The sequence below is a fragment of the Chiloscyllium punctatum genome, chromosome 1 (assembly GCF_047496795.1).
Source record: "Chiloscyllium punctatum isolate Juve2018m chromosome 1, sChiPun1.3, whole genome shotgun sequence".
NCBI lineage: Eukaryota > Metazoa > Chordata > Chondrichthyes > Orectolobiformes > Hemiscylliidae > Chiloscyllium > Chiloscyllium punctatum.
In genome coordinates this window covers 35,304,654-35,328,817 of record NC_092739.1, presented here as the reverse complement: position 1 = coordinate 35,328,817, position 24,164 = coordinate 35,304,654, and the positions used below count along the sequence as shown (strand labels likewise).

Sequence of the window (24,164 nt, the reverse complement as noted above, 5' to 3'; positions counted from 1 at the left end):
GACTGCTATCACTAGGGGCCATGTGATGTTTGTTAATAGCCCTGGATTCCCTGATGTGCTTCTGATCTATTGACAACTCTAGATTCTAACTGCATATTGTCAACTGTAAAATACTGGTCTGTTTTAATTGTCAATTGGGACAAACTAAATCACTCTGTTATGGTATCCAATGTGAAATGGTCGTCAATGCAGCAGTGCCCTTGTGTAATGGAAGAGTTAAGTTTTGCAGAATTTTGGAGTTCTTTATTGGGATGATGCGAGGGTTACAGCACAAGGCAACCTTTGCATTAGACAAAGAGAATGTTATTACTGAAACAAAAACAGAAATTGCTGAAAAATTTCAGCAGGTCTGGCAACATCCGTGGAGAGAAATCAGAGTTAATGTTTCAGGTCCAGTGACCTTCCTGCAGAAGAAGGGTCCTGAAGTATTACTGTACCTGTTAACTCTGATTTCTCTCCACAGATGCTGCCAGATCTGCCGAAAGTTTTCAGCAATTTCTGTTTTTATTTCCTATTTCCAGCATCTGCAGTTCTTTTGGTTTGTACTGGATGTTGTCTGTAACTTGATCTGCAGTCGAGAACTTACGTAAAAGCTATTTAATTTAAATCTAAACCTTTATGCAGCACTTTATTTTTTACTGCACACAAGGCTTTGAAATTTGTCACATTTTTCATGGATTACCTTTGAGAAACACTGCACAGGTAGAAAGCCACTCTTTTCCTGTAGCAATCCATTATTTTTAATTAAAACCAGTGAAATAGGTAATGGTAGCATCTCAGAATGAGGAGAGCTGTAGAATGTAAACCTGATTTACCACATTGCGCTTGGGAAGTGCAGCCAATCAGACATCCTGAAAGCATTTTTATAAGCGTTCCTTGAAGTGAGATTTAAGGACTTGAAACAGACTCTGGCTTCATGGTTACTGTCCATTCACAATGTATTGTGCAATTAATGTAGGAATTCTTGCAAACGTTGAAAATCTAGATTTTGGTATATTACTTGAATCTGAACTTGGAATTCTGGGCTCCGGCAAAGGCCGGCAAATGACCCCTTTTAAATGAGAGATCATAAATACACGATGTAGACAAGCTTGTTTTCTTTCTGTCTTGGAACTTGTAAAAGCCAATTCTGTATTGACAGTAAATGTGCTTAGCTTTTCAATAAATTTTCCCAGCAGTTCTCTGCTTGACAGCAGGTTTAACCCACAGTTCACGACCTAGAGCCTTCACCATGGGTAAGGCAAGGAGGTAGGTACTGGATCCACTCCAGCTGGACCAGAGATCAAACATTGTCCTGTTGGCACCAAATTGACCCCCTTCAAGGGCTGTTCAGTCAACTGTGCCAATCTGCTCTCCAAGGAGCCCAAACTACTGTGCCACATACACTACCACATGCACGTTACAGTCCAGAGCTACGAATAGTGATAGTGCATGCTCCAATTTTGCCCAGTGGTGACCTAAATCAAATCAGTTTTTGGATAAGTATGGATTTCTTGGCGCAGTGCATTCTTAACACATTTTCTTTGGACTCTACTGATCCAATAACATAAGCTGCCATTCCTTTGTGTACCTTTTTGTCTGTAAGTATCATTTTAGATTGCCCCCATAAAGTTCACATTTGAACAATACGAGCAAAATCTTACCAGATTCCAAATGACATGAGCTCTGATGAGAAACTGAAAGGAATCACGTGATGGCTTTCTTGAGAGCAAGAAATTTCACTTTCCAACAGTGTGTTCTGGATCTCGAGACAAGAGTCTGGTTAGTGAGTGGTGACCGGTTAATTAATGAGGATAATTGCTCACTATCACCATCATTACCATTGAATCTCACTTCATTAATACGCAGGCTCCCCTTCTGCCATAGGGCAGAAAGAAGTTTAGATGCTGAGAATTCCCGAAGTACAAAGGGGTAACTGGGGTTGCTCCTCCATCTTTGAGACCCACCCACAGAGACATGCTTCTTAGCAGTGATAACATATACCCACATTCATCAGTCTACTCTCCGCCATCAGTAAAGTGATGGAACGTGTCATCAACAGTGCTATCAAGCAGCACTTGCTCACCAATAACCGTATCAGTGATGCCCAGTTTGCGTTCTGCCAGGGCCACTCAGCTCCTGACCTCATTACAGATTTAGTTCAAACGTAGGCAAAAGGCTGAATTCCAGAGGTGAGATGAGAGTGACAGTCTTTGATATCAAGGCCACATTCAACCAAGTGTGGCATCAAGTACCCTTAGCAAAACTGGGATCGATGGAAATCAGAGGGCAAAACTCTGCTGGTTGGAGTCATACCTGGCACATAAGAAGATGGTTGTGGTTGTTTGATGTCAGTCAATTCAACTCCAGAACATCACTGCAGCTGTTCCTCAGGGTAGTGTCCTAGGCTTAACCATCTTCAGCTGCTTCATCAATTACCTTCTGTCTGTCATAAAGTCAGACGTGGGAATGTTTGCCAATGTTGGCACAATCTGTATCACCATTCATGACTCCTCAGACACAGAAGTAAGTCCATGCTCAAATACAACATGATATGGGCAAAGCAGAGGCAGGTGGGACTAGTTCAGTTTGGGATTATGGTAGGCATGGACTGGTTGGGCCAAAGGGTCAGTTTCCATGTTGTATGACTGCATGACTGTATCTGGGCAATATCCAGGCTGACAAGTGGCAAGTGACATTCATGCCACATGAATGCCAGGCAATTATCATCTCTAGTAAGAGACAATCTAACCACTGCCCCTTGACATTCAATGATGTTACCATCACTGAATCCCCTACTTTCAAAATCCTTGACATTACCATTGACCAGAAACTTAATTGGACAAAAGTGAGGACTGCTGATGCTGGAAATCAGAGTCTAGATTAGAGTGGTGCTGGAAAAGCACAGCAGGTCAGGCAGCATCCGTGGGCCACGAAAATCTACGTTTTGGACAATAGCCAAAGGACTTTTGCCCGAAACGCCGATTTTCCTGCTCCTCAGAAATGTAATTGCACTTGCCATATTAACACAGTGACCAAAAGAGTAGGTCAGTGGCGAATAACTCCCCTCTTGACTCCTGAAAACCTTGCAACCATCTACGGGGCACAAATCAGGAATGTGATTGAATACACTCTAGTTGGGTGCAGCTCCAACAACACTCAAGAAGCTCGATGCCATCCAGGACAAAGCAACCTTCTTGATTGGCAGCATGTCTACAAACATCCACTGCTTTCACCACCGATGTTGAGTGTCAGCAATGTACTATCTACAAGATATACTGCAGAAATTCAGCAAAGGTCTTTAGATAGCACCTTCCCAACCCACTTCCATCTAGCAGGACAAAGACAGCAGATACATAGGCACACCATCACTTGCAAGATCCCCTGCAAGCCATTCACTATCCTGACTTTGAAATTTATCACTGTTCCTTCCCTGTCACTGGGTTAAAATCCTGGAATTCCCTCCATAAGGGCATTGTCGGTTAATGTGGACTGCAGTGATGCAAGAAGGCAGCTCACCACCACCTACTCAAGGGCAACTAGGGATGGGTAATAAATGATGACCAACCAGCAAAGCCCATGTCCCACGAGTGAATTAAAAAATGACACTGGCATCTAACACATGCCAGGCTCTCCACACTACCATGATGTATGCCAGTTGGTGGTCCCATTGAAGTCAGTCAGAGGTACATTTGGGAGTTGAATGGGGTATTGGCGATATCAGAGGTACTGTCGGACAAGGGTGATAGATGGGATCAATACTGGGGATTGTTATCAATATCCTGGGATGTGGAGGGGATAAGGACATTGAAAGGGGGATCCCCAAAGTATAAGATGGGAGGGGCAGTTGTGCATGAGATGCTGATGATGGAGATGGTGGGGGTGTGATTAGGGATCACTACCATTATGGCCCTGACGAGGAATGTCTTAGACATTCACTTGCAAATGCCCTGGCAGCAGGTGTCAGCAACACATTTGGCTTTGCCTACGTTCAGGGCACCATTGACTACATTGGCATCGCACTGAGCAAGCCACATTGTAACACAGTTGAGATCATTAGTGCAAAAGATTTTCATTTTGGCAATGTGAAGATGATCTGTAATCATTGGTGCTACCTCTTAGAGGTTTATGTCTGGTAACCTGGGTGCTGTCACGATTCCTATCTCCTTGAGAACTCTGATGTTCCTGCTGTGTTTGAGCATCCAGATGTCTTGCAAGGCTGAGACCAAGGGTGGCATGGACTCTCCTTTGACCATGGCTAATGTCTCCATGGCGCAGCCCCTGACTGAGGGAGGGGATGGATACAACATAGCCCATTTTATGATCAAGGCCATGTTGGGGCAGACAATCATTCCCCTGAAGATGAGGTTCTACTACTTGAGCATCAGAATTGGGGGTGGGGTGGGGGAGGGGGACAGTGTATTCTGGACAGTATATTACATTGTCCGAGCATGCTTTTCCTCCCACAACTGGAATAGCCAATAAGAGGTGGTGATGGACGTTGAGGAACTGAGTGGGATGAATCCTCTGAGTAGGACAATGAGGACGTTGAGCAGGAGGACCAGTACCTTGTGTGTCACAGAATGCAGCTGTGTTGGGCACTACAAGCTACAGGACCTAATTGACACCCAGTTCCTTTAGATGTAAACAGGGTGCAGTGATCACTCACTGATAATAAGCATTTTAAAGTCTGTGTACAAGTAGTTGGTCTTCTGATAGGGAACAGCAGCTCCTGTTCACTTTTGGCTTTGGCAATTAAAAGCAACATTTTTTGCATTATTTAAAGGCTTCCCTGTATGTGAAAGCCCCACAGTAACAATGATCATATGGTCTGATCCAGTGGGTTTTGTGGAAGGAGGGGTAGTGCCCTACAGGGTGATGTACGATGGGTTATGTCTTCAGTGAGGTTTATGGATGGCCTGGTGCTTTAAGGTCAGGTGGAATTGGAATATGGTGTTGCATGTGCAAGGTAGTGCCAGCTGTGCCACCTCTATGCTGTGAAGTGCTTGTTAGTGGCTACTGTGTCACTATGTTGATGGGAAGAGCACCTCTAGAAGGCCCAAACTTGGCTGAGTGCATGGCCAAGTTCCTAAGATGGCACTCCTGCTAGGGATGTCGGTTTTCGATCTGGGATATTTGGGCAGTGGTGAATACTTGCTGCTGTGGCGAGCAGGAGAATTGGCCTCACCTCAGATGAGAAGTGTGCCGTAGGACAGTGTAGGTAGTTAATGCCAAGGCAAAGGAGTGGCTGTGGACACCCGCCATGGTTACGTCCTGCCTCTTTATGGGGTATGTGGAACAATGCTTGTTCCAGACTTACACTGGCCCCCTCCCATAACTCTTGTCTCGGTACATCGATGACTGCTTTGGTGCCACTTCATGCTTCCGCCAGGATCTTGAAAATTTCATTCATTTTGCCTCCAATTTCTACCCTTCTATAACTTTCTGACATTTCCCTTTCTTCCCTTGACCCCTCTCTCCATTTCAGGGAGTAAATTGCTGCTTCTGCTACACAGTGTGTTTTAGCTGTTTTATCTTGCAAAGAAACTGCGAGTCGAATCTTAATAATAATAATAAACAATGTTGTGGTCCTGTTCACCGAGCTGGGAATTTGTGTTGCAGACATTTTGTCCCCTGTCTAGGTGACATCCTCAGTGCTTGGGAGCCTCCTGTGAAGTGGCTGTTGGTTTGTGTGCTGTTATGAGTTCTATGTCCTCGTTCCGTTGTCAACCACATGCCACAACCCAAAGGACTAGCCACACTACCATACATCAAACATTTCTGAACTGACAGCCAGACTACTGTGACCACTAGGACTCATAACAGCACACAAACCAACAGCCACTCTCAGACAACAACTCACCAGAACGAAGGCCCCGATACCCAGCATGAGCAAAACTAACGTAGTGTACAAACTCCCATGCAAGGACTGCACAAAACACTACGTAGGACAAACAGGAAGACAGCTAACAGTCCGCACCCATGAACACCAACTAGCCACGAAACGACATGACCAGCTATCCTTAGTAGCCACACACTCAGATGACAAGCAACAGGAGTTCGACTGGGACAACACTACTATTATAGGACAAACCAAACGGAGAACAGCCAGGGAATTCCTAGAGGCATGGCACTCATCCACAGATTTAATCAATAAGCACATTGACCTGGACCCAATATACCGACCACTGCAGCGGACAGCTGGAACTGACAACCGGAAGCGGCAGAGAAAGGCCACTATAAATGCCGGAGGAAACATCACAGAAGCGCTTCACAGGAGGCTCCCAAGCACTGAGGATGTCACCTAGACAGGGGACGACACAAATTCCCAGCTCAGGGAACAGAACCACAACAACGAGCACCCGAGCTACAAATCTTCTCCCAAACTTTGAATAATAAACAATAATATTTATTTATTTACCACAATTAATACTATAACGACAAAATACACTATAACTAACAATTTACACTAGAAACCTAATCAACTATCTTGTGCTTTAACATAACTCTGGATGATGATATCCCACTGCACTTGATCTTGGCCTTGATCGATGTGATGATGATCGGCTGGTCGCCTTCCCCAGTGATCCCAGGGGTATCTTCTCTTCACATTGACTGGATTCGAGTTACCATCCAAGGGCCTAAACAGCCTTTCTAGGTGAAACAGCATTTTACCGGAACCTCCGCCAGTCTCATGTATTGTATTTGCTGTACTCAATGTGGCCTATGCTACATTGGAGAAATGAAACATAGACCGCTTTACAGAACACCTCCGATCTGCGCTCTAGCAGGACCCTGGCCTTCCTGTCTGTCCACGGCATGCTGCAGTGTTCCAGTGAATCCCAGCACAAACTAGAGGAACAAAATCACATTTACAGACTAGGAAATCTACAGCCTTCAATATTGAGTTCAACACCTTCAATTGTGAACCAACTCTCATTCCTTCCAATCTTCTATCCATGCTAGTGCCTTACCTCTAACACCATGGGCCCTTGTCTTACTCAGCAGCCTTCTGTGCAGGACCTTATTAGAGGCCTTCTGGAAGCCCAGATAGATAAGATCCATTGGCTCTTCTTGGTCTAACCAGCTCATATCCAGGGCATAAATTTAACTAATTTGCTTTTCCCACGTTCATTGTTTAATGGTTGTGCCTCTGTTGTCTCCCTCTCCCTCAGGTTTGGGGTCCTGCCCTTCCAGCGAAAGATATCGGTGCTCATTTCTATGGTGACCAAAATTTGAGTTTTATCTTATTTCGACAGGATCCTGGTTTTTGAGTGGATAGTTGTCTTTGGTAGCCTTTCCCCATGCTTTTTTGGCCCCATGATGCCAGGGGATGCTGACTCCATTCATAACTTGGAATCTGATCGTTGACTTTCCTTGCCATCTCTGTGGCTCAAGGGTATCCCACTTCCAAATTATTCTCTCACTGGTTAGGGTGATACTCCAGGGCAATGATGGCTGGCTCCGCACTTGTCTATCCTCAACTATTTTGAACCTGTCAGCTTCTGAAAGCTGTGGAGGGGTATATGGTATTGAGGTTTGGATAGACAGGAGGTTTGGCTTGATAAGCATTGGGGGGGGGGGGGGGGGTGGGGGGAAGCAGCAGATATACTATATTATTTGGAGTTCTTATCAAGAAAAAGTCCATGAGCTCTGTATCCTTTTGAGTCAGTACGTAATGCAAGCAATTTGATCAGACTTGCTAATAGACTTTTTTCCTTAAGTAAGTAAAATTGAGATTATTTTGGTATTTGACAACTTTGAGTCTTTTAATGGTTTGGTTTAATTACATGGCACAATTTTTCATCCATATGTCTATGTTTGAAGCAATAATCTTGAAATGCTTTGATCTTAATAATAAACATTTGAGTGTATGAGTGTTGAATAAGTTCAATGAGAAATTGTGGCAGCAGATTTTGGTTTTGTAACTTCCTGCATTGTCTTACTTGATGAAGACGCAAACTGATTTTCTTCATGCACAATAACATGGACAAAGTAGAAAGTGCAGAATATCCTTTAGCGATTCCTTCATGAAAGACTGAATTTTTATTTAAATTATATGGGGACATATTTAAAGAATTAGTTATTTATTCCATCACCAAAATGATCTCATCTCTCTCAGCTCAGTCTGTCTTCTGTTTTAATTACTACATGATGCTAGTGAGATTAGGTGGCCATCAGAAAAGTAGATGCAATTCTAACTCATCTCATTCAACACGTTGCCTGTGTTATGATCCCAGCTGATGTTATTACTGGACAAGTCCGATTCTTAGCTTGATGGGACATATTTTGAAATTGTTGATTTTAACAAAGTAGTCTCTCGCTGAAACATAATGCTTCAGATTTTGCTTTAACAATTAAATAAAATTTATTAATAAATGAGATGAAGGTAAAATAAACCAAATCATCAATTTGTAATAGAAAATTAAAGATCTTTAAACACATGGGAAAAGTATAATCCATTAATCCCTAAACTGTTCTTTTTTTAAATTGAAAAGAATCAAAACAACTTTTGTTCAGTACACAACATAGCATTCATATAATACTCACACCAGAGAGTCTGCATCTAACACGTCAGTAAGTTCAAGTCACTTGTAACTTTAACTTTTATATTGAAACTGCAGACATTATCTTCCTGGAGCTACCATACACCTGCTTAAAAGTACTCTCTTTCAATAACCTTTTCAGGTTCTTTTTTTCCCAGCATCTCTGGTCTGGAAGTAAGAAAACTCTTCACAGTATGGTAACATAGTTCACTGCATATCCTTTCCTTCTCAGGAGCATGGGTCTATACTGCCATCCTATCCAAAAACAAATGTGCTCAAAACTCAAAAGTAAAATTGAAACCAAAATTCCCCTTCCATGCTGTCTTTTACTTAAACTTAAAAAAAAAAGAAATTGCAGATGTTTCTAGCAATCATTAAGACCACAGTATTTACCTTGGGGTCACAAAATAATCGAAGATAAACAAAAATAATCTATTAGTGGTGCACATGAATCCATTCACTTTAAAGCCAGGTCTCAAAAAATTGCTTTCAAATAAATCACCATAGGTACAGAATGTTTTAACATCATACACACAGAAAATACACCTGTTTCTAAGTCAAGAACCAGAAACACAAACTTAAAGTAAATTTTAAATTAAACATTAAATGTATTTATAATTTTGCAATAAATATGTATACAAATCTCACAATTTACATCCCATCTGTGACTGGAGGAATTCAGAGATTTGCTGCACTTGAATTTGGATATAAAGTAACAATTGTATCTGTAGTTGTATACTACTTTTTTTTTCACTAACTATATTCAAGGAATTGTGTGTCTGTGTATTATGTGTAGAATATACTCTATATCTCTCATATTAGATTTGCACCATGCACAAAGAAATTGCCTATATTATCCATTTTATGTAAGGAATGACGATTCTCGTTATGAAGGATGGCTGTTCATTTTCTCAGTTTGATGTATAAATCTAATAGTCATGATGTATAACATGTCATAGCAGTTTCAAATAATAACAGGATTGGTTCACTCATCTCTAAAGTTTACCCACATTAGACACTTTGGTGAATTGATTATGTATAATGCATTAGAAATGTATAATCCTCAGTGTTGTTCTGTACATGGTGTAATTATGTGGGTTGAATGAAAGGTTGATCTGGAATAGCATGGTGGCTCAGTGGTTAGCACTGCTGCCTCACAGCACCAGGGACCCAGGTTCAATTCCAACCTTGGGTGACTGTGTGGAGTTTGCACATTCTCCCTGAGTCTGCATAGGATTCATCTGGATTTCCTGGTTTATTCCCACAATCCAAAGGTGTGCAGTTAGGAAATTGGTCATGCTAAATTGCTCATAGTGTTCAGGGATGTGTCATTTTGGTGTATTAATCAGGGGTAAATGTAGCGTAATGGGGTTGTTGAATGGGTTACTCTTCAGAAGGTTGGTATGGACTTGTTGAGCTGAGAGGCCTGACTCCACATTGTAGGGATTCTATGAAATCCTGATTAAACATATTGCCAGTTAGTGGAGGTTTAATATCGTACTGAAAATATAAATTAGTTATTTTTTGATAATATATTAAAATGTTTGTATTCTAGTTGAATTAAAATCAAAACCTTGTCATTTTCATTACTTTCTAATTTTAGCTTGGTGTTATGATTTGTATAAATATTGCACATATGGAGATTTTCTGTTGCAGAAACAGCTAAGTAAAATTTTCAAGCAACGATTTTTGGAATCGCTTATTTCAATTGAAGTATTTTGTTTTCACTTGCCTATACTCCTGTACCTTTCTCTGCTCCACATGTACATCTAATTTTCTCTTAAAATTTCCAGTGGCCTCTTTCTTAACCACTACTTGTGGTAGCCTAATCTGTACTCAACTTCCTACCAGTCAACAAAATGTCTGCTAACCTCACTCTTGTGAATTGACAATTCAAATAGACAGGCCCCTGCCACACTCTCCTCACCATTTGGAAATGAGCTCCTGGGCACTCTATGAAAGCTTGCAAGAATTTTAAAAAAAGCTCGACAACATTTACACTTCACCTTACCTGCTTCAGTGGAATTATCCCACTATCTAAAGATAATTTCTCGCTCCCTATTGCTCTTGTGAACTGTTGCTGTATCCTTTTATTGTTTTCATGCACATTCTCCAATTGTGACTCCAAACAGCACAGAATTCTTGTTTTTTTTCACAAATTAAGAGTAATGTTGTTGCTAGTACACTCTATACTATTTATAAAAACACCAAATGTCATTCTTACATGACAACAGTTCTAAGTAAAATAGTATATGCAATGCAGTTTTGGATATTTCAGAGATTTGTAGACATTAAATACTTGTCTTTTTCATTTTCTTTCTTCTGTATTTCAGTGACAAACGTGCTGAGCAGCACAGATTTATGGTTGGAAGTATATGAAAGGAGCTTTTATGCCAAGATTATTAAACAATTCTAGGTTTGTAAGGCAGACAGAATCGTAAATTCATTCCAACAAAATCCAGAGAATGACAAGTTATAGGATAAAGTAATAAATGAGAAAAAGAATGAAGTAATAGCTATCACAACTTGGGGTTAAAAGACAAATCTGAACTCAAAGGTCAGCAAATCTCTTGCAATCAGTTTAACAGCAATATTACCAACCTAATTTTCTCAATTAATATTCTTGAATTATATTTCTCATAAAATCCTTTTACATACAACCAATGTCCCCCTCCCACATGGAGTTCTAATCATGTACTTTTATGTTTTAAATGTCTGGTTTTATTTCCATAACTGTACTCTAATGTTCCAAGATTATTAGGAAGGCAAATACAGTGCAATTGTAAACGTTAACTTGGCTTGAAGCAGAGAAGCCATTAAACTCGTTCAAAGCAATCTCGGAAGATTTGTGCCTTTGATTTGTTTAAAAAGAAATCTCCTTGCATTAAATAATCATTGTTTGTCTTTAACTTTAAAGATTCACAAGGTCTTCAATTGCCAGGAGTGCGACAAAAAATTCATATCTGCAAATCAATTGAAGCGCCATATGATTACCCATTCAGGTAAGTCCATCTGGATATTTTTTTTACTGAAGCTGAAAAACAGGTAGCTGAAGTTTCATTTTCTTGGGGCCTGCCTTGTGACCTGCTTCCCTGGTAATTAAGTAACACAACATAAAATTTGTCATAGCTGCTTAAATGTCTTTAATCTGAGAAAGAGCAATTCATGCTCATGGTGCAAAGCAGTTTTTCTTTGAAGTGATTCTCTTTTGACTGAAGTTAATTAAACAGAGTTTGGTATTTAGAAGAGATGCTTTAAGATGTGCAAATTGCAGGAGATATACCCAAGCTTGTCCTACAAAAGAGGCAATTTGATGCACATAATTCCAAAGGCATGCAGCTGTCTGTCTAATTGGTTTAATCTTAATTGTATTGACTTAATTGGAAGATTCCCTCAGTGGACAAAGTCTTCCTTTCATCTTTCCTTCTTTATCAACTGACAGTTTAATATTTGCTGCTCATTCTTCACAGAGAAACGCCCTTACACCTGTGAGGTCTGCAGTAAATCTTTCAAACGGCTAGATCAAGTGACTGCACATAAAATTATCCATAGTGAGGACAAACCCTACAAATGCAAACTTTGTGGAAAAGGATTTGCTCACAGAAATGTATATAAGAACCACAAGAAGGTAAATATGAATTCTATATATATATATGCATATATACAAACGTGAATATCTTTGTGTATATATGTGTATATATATAGTAAAAATAATTCTCACAAATTTGTGATTAACCCTGCAGCTGACTGCAAAAATAACCTTGTAATGCCCTGCTACCAATCATTGATAAATTTGCACTTGCTTACGTCACAATGTTTGTAATCTGCACTCACTGACATCACCCTCTCCACAGCACAAGGACCTGGGGAAGCTCTGCATATCGGTAAGTCATTAGTAATTTCCCAGTTGAACAACTTATTTTTCAAAAAGATTATGTTTAAGAAAATGTATACGTGGGTGAAATATCAAATCAATTCATTTGCTGCTGTGAATTTAAGATGTTTTTTCCAAACCCCTCACTTGTCTTGCTCTCATAACCTCTTACCACTTTAAGTTCTCAATTAAACACTTCTGACACCCTAGAAGAGTCCTTGCCAATGCTAAGATAGTAAGTGTGTAACAATTGGCAAGCAGTCCAATGCAAACATGTAAATCAGTGGGAAAGATTTGATGTTTGACTAGATATGCAAGTACATTTAGGATTATGAAAGTAATTGTCTTCTACGACTAATAAATATTCGGTTTAGTTTCAAAATATTATGGAAAGCTCTGTACCATTAGTACTTAAAGCTTTGAATTGAAAAAGTCTGAAATATTGGGCTGATCTCTCTTTTTCTTCCATTGGTTGAATGTTTAGGATTAATTGAATGCCATTATTTCTTGTTTACACTATTTTACTATGAATTTCGCTATCATGATGAGCTATTATATCAGCAGGTCTACATATACTTCTCCTTCACCTAACTAACCACAAACAATAAGCTCTTATGAGGAGAGCAACATTCTGACAGCATGATATGATTCTGCTACTGCTATTTACAGTTCCTCCAGACTCCTCTGCCTGTTTCGTTACTTGTTCCATCACAAGCCCTCTTTGCCTTACTCTGTGGCTTCTTTCTTGTTATTTAAATCCATTCTGCCATCAGCGTATTTCCCATCCCCACCATATCAAAGTCATTTTCCTGCCTCTGTACCTGCTTAGAAAATGTTACATCCTAATATTTTTTATTTCTGTCAAAGGGTTAGAAACACAGATGTTGCCTGATTTGGTGAGGTTTTCCAGAATTTAATGTTCCAATTTTCGCTTTTTTGTTTCATTGCTGTGAAGGTGAATTTAAGGATCTTAAGAAACATCATCAAAGTAAAGGAATATTGAGAGGGCTGGGGGGGTAAGGAGTTGGGAGCTGGGGTAGCAGGGGGAGGAGTGAGGGTGTGGGGTTGGGGAATGGGGTGGTTACCTGCTGACAAATGAGAGAACGACCCAGTGAAACCTGGTAGTTTTGCATGGGGTTCAGACATTATTTGTGGCATGTGTGTGTTTTAGGGTATTCTTGTCCATGGCAAGGCTCCCTGGCTGCAGTGGCTGCTGCCCTTCAATGATACCAACAGTCATAGAGTCATAGAGATGTACGGCACGGAAACAGACCCTTCGGTCCAACTTGTCCATGCTGACCAGATATCCCAACCCAATCTACTCCCACCTGCCAGCACCTGGCCCATATCCCTCTAAACCCTTCTTATTCATGTACACATCCAGATGCCTTTTAAATGTTGTAATTGTATCAGCCTCCATCACTTCCTGTGGCAGCTCATTCCATGCACATACCACCGTCTGTGTGAAAAGGTTGCCCCTTAAGTCCCTGTAAGATCTTTCCCATCTCACCATAAACCTATGACCTCTAGTTCTGGACTCCTCCACCCCAGGGATAGTCCATGCCCCTCACAATTTTATAAACCTCTATAAAGTCACCCCTCAGCCTTCAATGCTCCAGAGGAAACAGCCCCACCCTGTTCAGCCTCTCCCTATAGCTCAAATCCTCCAACCCTGGCAACATCCTTGTAAATCTTTTCTGAACCCTTTTAAGTTTCGCAACATCTTTCAGATAGGAAGGAGACCAGAATTGCACGCAATATTCCCACAGTGGCCTAACCAATGTCCTGTACAGCTGCAACATGACTCCCAACTCCTGTACTCAATACTCTGACCGATAAAGGCAAGCATACAAACGCCTTCTTCACTATCCTATCTACCTGAAACTCTACTTTCAAGGAGCTATGAACCTGCACTCCAAGGTCTCTTTGTTCAGCAACACTCCGTAGGAACTCACCATTAAGTGTATAAGTCCTGCTAAGATTTGTTTTCCCAAAATGCAGCACTTCACATTTATCTGAATTAAACTCCATCTGCCACTCCTCAGCCCATTGGCCCATCTGGTCAAGATCCTGTTGTAATCTGAGGTAACCTTCTTCGCTGTCCACTACATCTCCAATTTTGATGCCAGTCCACTGAGAATCCATGAACATATGCACAGGATAACATCCAGGCTAAGGCTGCTAAGTGACAAGTAACATTTACACCCCAGAAGGTGCCAATCAGCGACCATCTCCAACAAGAGAGAAACTAGCCACCTCCGCTTGACATTCAATAGTGTTACCATCAGGGAAAATCCACTTTCAAGATCCTGCGAGTTACCATTTGACCTGAAACTAAACTGGACTGGACAAACTAGACTACAAGAACAGATCAGAGACTAGAATCCTGCAGCAAGTAACTCACCACTTCCCTCCCAAAACCTGTCCACCATTTATAAGGCACAAGTCACGTTGTTGGAGAAAGTGAGGACTGCAGATGCTGGAGATCAGAGTCGAAAGTGTGTTGCTGGGGAAGCACAGCAGGAGCAGGAGAATCCAGTCACGTTGTTGATAACCAATGCTCTGTTATCATTTACCTAATGGATTCTGACTTTTGCGCTCCATGTGTCAGGGTAACTGGCCTGTAGTGTCCGGTTTCTTTTCTCTCCCTTTCTTGAATATCAGAGTTACATTTCAAATCGACAGGAGTTTTTGTAGAATCTAGTGAATCTGGGAAGATCGGCCCCAATGCAACAATTACCTCGGCAGCTATGACTTGTAGGACTTTAAGACAGAGACTCTCAGGCCCAAAGAGTTTTTCTTGCCTTTTAGTCCCAGTCTCTTCAGTACTTTTTTCTTTAGAATTAACCCTTGATTCTCCATAATTTATGGCATGATTTTGTGTTGCTTTCTGTGCAGAAAGGTACGAAAAAAGGAAAGGTACCCTGGGTAGTTCTGAGGATTGAGGAACCATGATGTGCATGCACATAGACTCTTAAAGTGTAAGGCACAGTTGGAAAGGATGGTTATGAAGAAATATGGGATACTTTCCTTTTAGTTGAGGAAGAGAATACAAGATCTGGGCAGCTATGATTGAGCTGTATAGGACATTTATTAGCTCACAACTGTGTGCAGTTCTGCTCACCACTCCAAAAGAAGGATTTGATTACTCCAGAGAGGCTGCAGAGAATATACACCCAAAATAGTGCCTGGACTGGAACCTCTCATCTATCAAGGCAGTTTAGATTGACTGCGGTTATTTTCCTCAGATCAGAGAAAGCTGATAGGAGACCTGTTTGAGGGGCATAGGTAGTCTTGATTTTTAAATAAAAAATCCTCTTTGCAATGGGGTTGGCTTCCATGGGGTACGATTTAAGGGAAGCAGCTGGGGGTCAGAGGGAAGAGTGTTTTCACCCAGCGCATGGTGGGTATCTGGAAATCCGTGTCTGAAACTGTGGTAGAGCTGTGAACTATCACAACATTTAAGAAGCGTTCAGATAAATATTTGAAACACCAAAGCATATAAGACTACAGGCTCAGTATTGACAAATGGGATTAGCGTAGTTTGCTGCTTGATGTCCTGGAATGGACACAATCAGCCAAATGGCTGCTTTCTGTACTGTAAAACTTTGATTCTAAAATATTGATATAATGTTTCCTTTTTTTATTTCCTATAGTAATTTTTCCTGTCTCTGCCTTTGATTTAACTGTTTACTCTCGCTAATCTGTCTCTTTTATACCCTTGTAAGAGCTCTTGCATGAGATGGTAGAGGCTTAATTCAAGTGCAAAACTGATACCCTCCTTTAAGATGGTTAGTTCAATAGTGAAATGTAGAATAGTGCAAATTTAAAGGTCAGATTGTATACCTGTTCTGAAGTTAAACAATTGTACCTCATCCCGTACACACCCAAGCAGTTTTATATTTTTATTTACAAAAGATTTCAAACAGTTTTCTTTTTAGCTTTAATCATTTTAGAATTGTTTATTTATAAAATGATATTTTACTTTATTGTGAGAAGGCTTCTAAATGAAATCACTGAAAAATACTTGGCACTTGCATAACGCTTTTCAAGTCTTTTGGACCACCCAAAGCTCTTCAAAGCCAATGCTTTGGTTTTGAAGTGGAGTCACTGTTGTTTTGTAGACAAATGTCACATCAAAATTCAGTGCAGCTTGGCCAAGAAACAACAGTAAGGACTAATGTGTTTGTGCCAGTCCACTTCAGTATATCATTTCACCTGATGCAAAGTTGAGCTTTATATAAGGAACCTGCAGATTTCCCGTCCAAGTTTGATTATATATTTAACCTTGATGTTTCTGATATTGCAATCAGTACACCAGTAAACACAAAAACAAAGTTTGTAAAGTACCAGATATTTGAGTGTTGTGTGCTTTTCTTTTTCTAAGTATACTTTTTTTTGATCTTTTAAGTTTAGCAGGATAGTTTGAAGAATGAGATACAGTGCAATGAAACAATTATGGCTTCTTCATATCACGGCAATCTAATTGATTTATTACGGTTGATGGTCAAACTTTTTACACTTGTCTTTAGTAATAATTACCGTTAAGTTCAAGTACTATTTTAGCTCTAAGGATCTTGTGTTTACTGTCTCTATTGTAGGTTTAACCACATCTGATGAGGTTAAGATGGTTTACCATAGTTTTGTAATATGAGAATATTTTATCAGAATGACTACGATTAAGCTATTGTAGGAATGCTTCCAGGACATCAGTTCCTCCTGCAAATTTTTGACATCACCCACTCCTTGCGTAAAATTATCCATGGAATTATTGAATGGTGACAGCACAGAAGGAGGTCATTTGCCCTATCATGTCTGTGCTAGCTCTCTGTAATGTAAGAACATTACACTTAGTATCACACTTCCCTTTTTCCCATATTCCTGAAAATCTTTCCTTTTCCAATTCGGATTCAATTCTCTTTTGAAAGTGATTAAAAAATTTACTTCCACCACATTGTCAGGGAGGGCTGTCCAGATCTTAACCCTTTGCTGCTTAAACAGGTTTCTTTCTCATTATGCCATGCTTATTTTTCTAATCAGCAAATATGTTCCTCTCTAATGTAAAATAAGACGTTATTCAAACCTATTGGATGTAGCTAATAATGACAGTTATTCAAAATGAAGAATTTTCAATGGGTTTGAGAAATGACAGCAGGTGTAAATTAAGTTAATTTCAAAAGGTGGAACATTGTGGGTTTCTGAGTGACAAGGACTATGGGAAAACGTGTGGCAGGATTGGATGAGAAGTCCAGTGACAGCAGGAACTTCTGCTCTGTTAAGTTTTTGACAAGCTGTGTGATTAGATTCTTGCTAGACAGTGGCTAGTTGCAAATTGAGGGAAATTATTTCTTATTGATGCCTTATTAATACCAGAAGTCACATGATACCAAGTTATAGTCCAACAGGTTTATTTGAAATCACAAGACTGCTCCTTGATGCACCTCATCTGATGAAGGGGCTGCGCTCTGAAAACTTGTGATTTCAAATAAACCTGTTGGATTATAACCTTCTTGTGTGACTTCTGACTTTGTTCACCCCAGTCCAATACTGGCACCTCCACAACATGGCCTTATTAATGGACCAACATGCCTTATTAATATTTAGCTGCTTGTGTTCCCAAACACACTATACAAGCTAGATGTCTAGAGCATGTGAGATGGAAATCAGAGCAGGTACCTGGTGAATTCAGCTCTGAACAACCTCCGTTAGTTATCAGGGACTAATATCTCAGGGCATGCTCCCATGTAAACTGGCCACACACAGCCTATTGTTGACTGACATTGGCATCTAACATGTACCAACCTCTTAAAAACCCTACTCAATTCACTTACAGGACCCTTGTGCACTGTCATGTTGCATCAAGGATAATGTGCGCTCAGAGATGTGCACTCAGCTCATGGACTGGACCAGTGGTGCTGGAAGAGCACAGCAGTTCAGGCAGCATCCAAGTAGCTTCGAAATCGACGTTTCGGGCAGGGCTTTTGCCCGAAACGTCGATTTCGAAGCTACTTGGATGTTGCCTGAACTGCCGTGCTCTTCCAGCACCACTAATCCAGAATCTGGTTTCCAGCATCTGCAGTCATTGTTTTTACCTCATGGACTGGACCAGGCAGTTTCTCTGTGCTGTTTTCTCACTGTCATCATGTGAAACCGCAGTGAGAATTTGGTGAATTCAGCTCTCCGCTTGCTCCAAAGGACCGTCATGTTACTTAGAGCCAGACAGCATTTCGGGGCACAAAACTCCGTTTGCAACCATCATCCATGGATATTGGCATTCAGTATTTTCAAACCACTCACGGCTATCATGTCAGCTCTCTCTGATATGTTTACAGGTCACACAGACTTGCTTTGCAGGACACACAGCCAACTAACATTGAAAGGCTGTTGCAGGCGGTCTTTGCACACAAGGTGATGTACCCAGTTGAAGGCTTGGACTTGATTGCTCCTCAGGGCAGTTTGCCCATTCCCTGAGCACTCAGATGACCAGACAGGGGGTTTTGCTGATCAGCAATCCTCACACAAGGGGAGAGACATCTTGTCGCATGACCGTGTGCTAGACCTGTCTCTCATCTGCACCATATCCCAGTACCTTACGTGGTAAGCACACCACATGTGCAGCAAGCAGGCAGCTATGTCTTAGGGAATAGTCCTCACTGAAGTCCATGGAGGCACCTGTCAGTCAGGAGGTCCCAATACAGTGAGCCAAGAACAACCTCCTGCACCAGGCTGGGGGATCCAGCCACAGTCATGTGGCCAGTCAGTGTGATCTCATTCAGGAGATCCGTGCCTCTGCTATGCAGTCCAGGGAGGGGGTCAGTCCTATGTCAGTATTACGGCCAGTTCAGGGATTGGGATTGTGTGGTCAGGGAGATGTACAGCTAATACTCAGAGGTCTGGGCACCTCTGGTATATGGGGGTCTGATCAGGTCACTCAAGGGCATTGGACACGCTCAGTCCATTGGGTCCATCCAGAGACTCTGAGAGTGGGGGGAGCTGGTGAGGACTTCTACCAGGGTGAATTATTCTTGGGGCTGGGTTGGGGGAAAGGGGGAAATGACAGTTGTGAAGAAGGAATGGTGTCTGCAGAGGGTGTGTGGAGAGACAGTAAAACATGGATGGGGAAGGGTCACATGGGACAGTGTCCTGTCCAAGATCAGGTGCACGAGGCTTCAAGGGGTTGATGGTATATTGTGTTTACAGGTAAGGAATTCAAATTTTTGGGGAGTAACCCCAAAAATGCAAACCAATGGCTGAGGAGCATTTGTTATCACTTTCCATCATGAATTTGAAAGTGAGTAATGGGTTAAAAAAATGGCTGTGTCCACAACCCTAGTTTTGTGGGGAGGAGCGGTGTGAGGGGTGTATGACTTGACCTGTGAGAGGGGGGGGGTGCTGCAGGAAACACCAATGTCAAGGTGTTTAAAGGGAATGAACATTGCACACAGAGCCATGCACTGTACAGGGTACTGGCAATCCCTAATCCCTGACTATCCACATGGGATTGTCCCTTGTTTATGGTGCACCTCCCTGGCCCAGATGTCACTGACCACCTTGTTGACTCCAATATCTTTGGACACAAAGGCTGGGAACAAATTGGAATGTTGTAGGTCATGGGCCAATGGTGTCAGCAGCACCCATTGTCCTGGAAACCCATAGTGCAGCAGGCTCTTGGTACATCATGTGTGCCAGGGAGGTTACACTACATGCTTGAACACAGATTTACTGCGTTACCCTGAGAAACAAGCACGCAGATGACAGGTGAAATGGTGACATTTATAAAACAGTGCAAAGTAGCATACAGTACATTGTCAGCATGCCATTCAAGTGTCTTAAGGAGATTCCCTTCTTTCGCTCTCTCCCATTTCGTCTTAGTGTATTCCCTGGCTCTGTGGCTGATGGGAGGCAGTGGGGTAGAGGGAGTGGTGTGGGGCTCACTGGCCCTGGGGGTTTGTTTGGACTCTGCCAGCTGTTCCACTGCACACATGGCACTGACCCAGGTGCCAACCTCAAACCAGGCTGCATCTCCTTTTACACCACTCCCTTGCTTAGGACTTCCTGGTCCTTGTGGAAAAATCATGGAGCCGTCTTCCTTTCTCCCACATCATCTGCAAATATCCTTCATCTGCAAATATCCTTGAGCTTTGGAATGCCAGCTTGTTTGGGGACAGTGGCTTGTTAAAAATGGCACCATGATATATTTTGGTGACTATTCAATGACCGTCGACCATAACAGCACAAGAAATAAGAACAGAAGTGGGCTATTTGGTCCCTCAAGTGTGTTCCACCATTCGTTATGATCATAACTTTTCTGACATTTCTCTTATCCATTGTCCTGCCCTTTTCCCATAATGTTTGATTCCCCCACTGATCAAGAATCTATCCATTTTAGTCTTAAATATACACAAAGTTTCTGCTCGAAAAGCTATGGGAAGGAGTTCAAAAGACTCCCAACCCTCTGAGAGAAAGAAATTCCTCCTCATTTTATTCTTAAATTGGCAACCCGTTATTCTGAGACTATATACCCTCTGGTCCTAGACTCTTCTATGAGGGGAAACATTCTCTCAGCATTTACACTGTCAACCCCTCCCCTCAAGAATCCTCTATATTTCAATGAGATCACCTCTCATTCTTCTGAACTCAGTGAGTACAATTCCAGCCTGTTTAACTTTTGCTTATAAAACAAACTTTTCATTGCAGGGATCAGCTTAGTGAACCTTCTCCGAATTGCCTCCAATGAAATAACATCCTTTCTTAGATAGAACTTGGTGCAACATCGAGGGCCAAAGGGCCTGTAATGCGCTGTAATGTTCTGTGTTCTAAAACTGCTCACAGTACTCTAGATGCAGTCTAAGCAGCACCTTGTACAGTTACAGTAGGATTTCCCTCCACGTATACTCCAACCCCTTCGAAATAACGATCAGCTTTGCATTCGGCTTCCTGATTATCTGCTGAACCCACGTGCTAGCTTTCTATGTTTGTACACAAGTACGCCCAAGTCTCTTTGTGTTACAGTTATTTCTCCATTTAGCCAAAAACAAATAAGATTCAGCTGAAATATTCTGCAGATAAACCAGGACTGATTATGTATACTAGTGGTAAAATTCACCTGCTGGAGTGTGTGAGAATACCTTGTGAATTTGAAGAATGTTTACCTGAAGTAAAGAAGCACTATCCTTTACAGTCACATTTGTTGCACTTTTTGCAACAATGACTCATGCGGCCACCTCTGTCCAGTGGCTAGCACAAAGAAAATCTGGGTCACGTTAATGCAGTCAGTTAAATCCCATTAAGCCAGTTAACTAGTTTGTATTTGGGATCTGTCAGCTTCAACCCTCCGTCTCTCATCCCTAATCTTCCCTCTGTTACGATTCACTCTTAGAACATCTCCATCTTCCCTGTATAATCTTTTGTTGCCTCACCATCATGGCTGACCTACAAATCTGTAGATGTTGGCTTTCCCTGTCCAGCTTCCACCCTCTGTCCTTGCTGGCCAGTTGTGCCCTTTCTTTCTTTCACAGCCCCCAACCAATCTCAATGTATTAATACCACCTTCTCCCCTGTTTCTACCAAGCTGCCTATCCAAGAAAGGCTTCTACAAAGTCCAAATCCACCGGGAAGACACTTGCTGCATATCTCATTTCACATTTGCTATATACTTAATTCAAAAGGTATAGTTTAATCTGCTGAAACTAAATGCATGATACTAAATTTCTGCTAATATACTAAATGTATGCTAATATATGAAAAAAAAGTGTTCCCATCCCTCGCTGTTTGGAAGCATAACTTGGCAGCAACTTAATATCCAATTTCTACCCACCATCAGGAAGTTGACATTTTTACTGCTGCTCAGTTAATACTCTTCTCGCTGTCTTGTATGCTATTCCCAGGGGCTTTATAAGATTCTACCCAACAATGCAAGCTTTCTCGACCAATTTAATCACGAAGGCCTTTTGATGTGTGATTTAGTGCTGATTTATTTGCTGAAACCAGTTACAGGAAATTTGGGAAAAGTGGTGATGGACTTTGCTCTTTTAGCTGTCAGCGTGTTTTATTTGTAGTCTTCAGCAAAATAGCTTTACAAACAACTGTGCCTATAGAAGCAGCCAGCCATGGCAAGTACAGGTGGAGTTTTATTGAGGAACCGCTATTTTCTTATGTTCTGAGGATGTCTGTGATCATTGGGAAATGTCTGTGCAGAAGAACAGGAGCAAAACCAAACAGAGAAGGGAATAAGTCAGGCTCTCAGTCTGGTGCTGGCTATGTTTATCTTGCCATCTGCTTGTTTACATTCCAGTGTGTTGTTCGAGCTGTGGATGGGAATGACCAGTTTTGGCACTGCTGACCTCCAGTTTTCAATATATTTTTCACTAATATCTGGACAGCAGGAACGCTGTGACATGGAAAGTTTCTGTTAGTGCAAAATTTGTGTCAAGTGAACTGATCAATTTCTGCAGATATGCACTAGATAAATGAATGCGTAAAGTGCAAAAGTTGACACTTTTCCACTCTTCTTGAATGGGTAAGAGCTGAGAGAAAAATACTTGTATAACCACCCCCTCTGTCTCTTTGGTGAGATCTTCTGTTTGGGGTAATCTCAAGTATCCATTTGTTAATGAGCTGGCTTTGTGCATTTCTATAAATGCAGCGAAAGATTCTTGCTGGATGCTTTCATGTGGAGGTGGACATTTTGCATAGAGCTGTGCCTTGAGCATTGTACAGAATTGATGGAATCTGCAAAGCGTGGACTATTTATTTGTGTGCTTTGTAAGGACAGCTGAACAGTCATTTCTTTAGCTCAGGACTATGCAGTTTTCACTGCAGCAATCAGGCACATGGGAGAAAACACAGCCATCGAATCCAAAATTTGCATTAACACAATTTGAACATTGGCTGCTCGTACAGATTTCTAATTACAAAAACACACAGTCATAGTGAGGTTGTATAGAAACAAACACAAAATAAGAAACAATGAAAACAAAGAAGCTGGACAGATAAGGAAGTGGGAAATGAACTGGAAGTTAGAGAAGGTTGAATTGGGTATTGAAACATGAAAATAAAGGACAGCTTGTTTCTGCTGTGTTTTAGCCTGTTTCTGTGTTCTGTATCTACATCTATACAAGTGTACACAAGCAACAAAGAAAGAACACAGAGAAGCTGCAGATGTAAAGAAACAGCAGAGCAATGAAAGCTGTAAAGCAGATCAGCCGAGGCAGTTCAATTCATGGAATACTGCGGCTTTATAGTCTTTTTAAAAATTCTTTTCATCTTCCTTTTTTGCCTGTTTGCTTTTCTTTCTCTTAAATTTTCTCTTAAATTTTGTACAGCAGCCGTTGCGAGCACGGATGCTGAAGCAGAGAGCAGGTCATCCAGCTTCCATCTCAGCTGCAGTTGGTGTGTGGCCCAAGGAGACCAAGTAAAAGAATAAATAATGTTTGCCTTTAGTTAGTAGAACTGGGAGAGAGAGAGGGAGAGAGAGAGAGACGGCATAAATTCTTGCCTTTCAGATTGAGGTGGTCTGCATTGGCTTGGACTTAACACAAACAAGTGCAAGAATATTTTAAATTTGGGTAAAACAGGAGATAACTATCTTGATAATCTTAAACAAAATCAGTTTAACATCAGTTGTCGGAAAAACCATCAAAATGATTTTATGGCATCTCGTGGGAGAACACCTGGATAAACACATGGATTAGGAAACGGAGAGGATGGGTTTAGCAAACATGCTGGAGTCTTTCAAAAATATTATTACAATTACGGGGAGGGAA

At 41.3% G+C, this 24,164-nt stretch overlaps 1 protein-coding gene across 5 annotated transcripts in view; it reads left to right on the top strand.

Annotated features, from left to right (window-relative positions):
* prdm5 (PR domain containing 5) overlaps nt 1–24,164 on the top strand; it is a 338,261-nt gene that overhangs the window by 107,262 nt on the left and 206,835 nt on the right. For 4 of the 5 annotated variants that reach the window (XM_072590339.1, XM_072590428.1, XM_072590191.1 and 1 more), the window contains 3 exons: nt 11,443–11,527; nt 11,996–12,153; nt 12,380–12,409. In XM_072590339.1, coding sequence (XP_072446440.1) covers nt 11,443–11,527; nt 11,996–12,153; nt 12,380–12,409 — 273 coding nt within the window. The remainder of the gene's footprint in view (nt 1–11,442; nt 11,528–11,995; nt 12,154–12,379; nt 12,410–24,164) is intronic. The other variant, XM_072590256.1, reaches the window with a different exon arrangement.